The sequence below is a fragment of the Orycteropus afer genome, unplaced genomic scaffold, assembly GCF_000298275.1.
Source record: "Orycteropus afer afer isolate SDZICR_OR568_19922 unplaced genomic scaffold, OryAfe1.0 scaffold00095, whole genome shotgun sequence".
NCBI classification, from domain to species: Eukaryota; Metazoa; Chordata; class Mammalia; order Tubulidentata; family Orycteropodidae; genus Orycteropus; species Orycteropus afer.
The window spans coordinates 6487254-6488624 of NW_006921682.1; the positions used below are offsets into that span (position 1 = coordinate 6487254).

The following is a 1371-nucleotide window of genomic DNA, read 5'->3' on the forward strand; positions in this document are numbered from 1 at the left end:
CATGTGTAGCAAATGAAGGTGATTGTGATGAAGAATTTGTTGCAAATAGAGGACGGTTCAATCTTTTCAAAATGAGGGCAAATTTACATAACATTAAACAAGTACAAGTTGTTCATTAGTTAGACCTGCATCCATCCCCAGGTAAAATTTTGAGAGATAACTCAATGTAATAAACATTCGTAACACGCCTACCTCATGACTTACCAATATTAGCCTCAAGTTGCTTGAGAAGGTTCAAGTTACCTGAACAGAATTCTGGTGTTATATACACAATCCGATACTTGCCTCTGTAAAAGCAAACAAACAAAAGAAGAAGAAAGGAAGCATACTACAAATAAAGTAAGAAAACAATCACTCCAATGAAATATAACCTAAAATCACACTACCTGATAAATTTTTAAATAACACATTACCCCATTACTAATAACTAAATCTGTGTTATGTATTTATGCACATATTCACATATATTTGCTCTTTGGTTTCTCAATAGCGCATCAAAATACAAAGTGGCAATGACTATCAGGAAGTTTTCAGCACTAAGGTGACATGAGAAGCCAAGTTCAGATTTCTAGCAGTCTAGCCTAAAACTTAAGTACTTGAATTAAACAATCAAGTTGATGGTATATTCTTTATGATATTATCACTCCATTCACATTGCACCCTCTGTCTCAGAACCACAACCCACTCTCCCATGATCAAACCCACAGCAATCATGTCTGGCTTCTGTATTCCACTCTTTACTATAACTTACTGGGTCAGGGATAGACACTGTATCAAATGCAAGACTATTACTTTTTCTGTCCTTAAATCTGAAGGTCAAACCAAGATACAACCAGTCAGTCTCTACAAGTGGCAAGACCTGCAGCATGTGAAAGACAAAACAAAACTGCAGAGCAGTCAACTTTTATTTTGTCACTAGAAACACAAAGGATGCTTATCTCTTCAGAAAGAAGAATGGGGAACAATACAGTGGGTATTGAAAAAAAGAAAGTTTTATTGGATTTTCAATATGCAAGTCCAGTCTCTCCCTAAGGGCTAGTTAACTTCATTAGAGTGGGATATATGGGACATTTCTGTATGCTTAATATCAAATTCAGTATTTGCTAAAGCTAGCTAGAGTTGATTTCTATTCTGGGCAGACAGATTTCTAATTAAGACATTGTTTATGATAAAGGGTAGGGCAAAAATAAATGGAAAGAGGCGGGGCAAGATGGCGGACTAGGCAGAAGGATTGCACAGACCCTCTTCAACAAAGAAAAGGGAAACCAATAAATACAGACACAGAAGATAATCTTGGACCCCTGAGCCTTGAAGGAAAGGATGCAGATTTGGACTAAACCCCAACTAGCAGAAGAATTTGCGTGAAAATAC

General features: G+C 36.6%; 1 protein-coding gene across 1 annotated transcript in view; it reads right to left on the reverse strand.

Annotated features, from left to right (window-relative positions):
- Positions 1-1371, reverse strand: part of WRN (WRN RecQ like helicase) — a 273170-nt gene that overhangs the window by 206822 nt on the left and 64977 nt on the right. The window contains exon 15 of the mRNA XM_042781199.1: positions 205-287. Within this exon, the coding sequence (XP_042637133.1) occupies positions 205-287 (83 nt within the window). The remainder of the gene's footprint in view (positions 1-204; positions 288-1371) is intronic.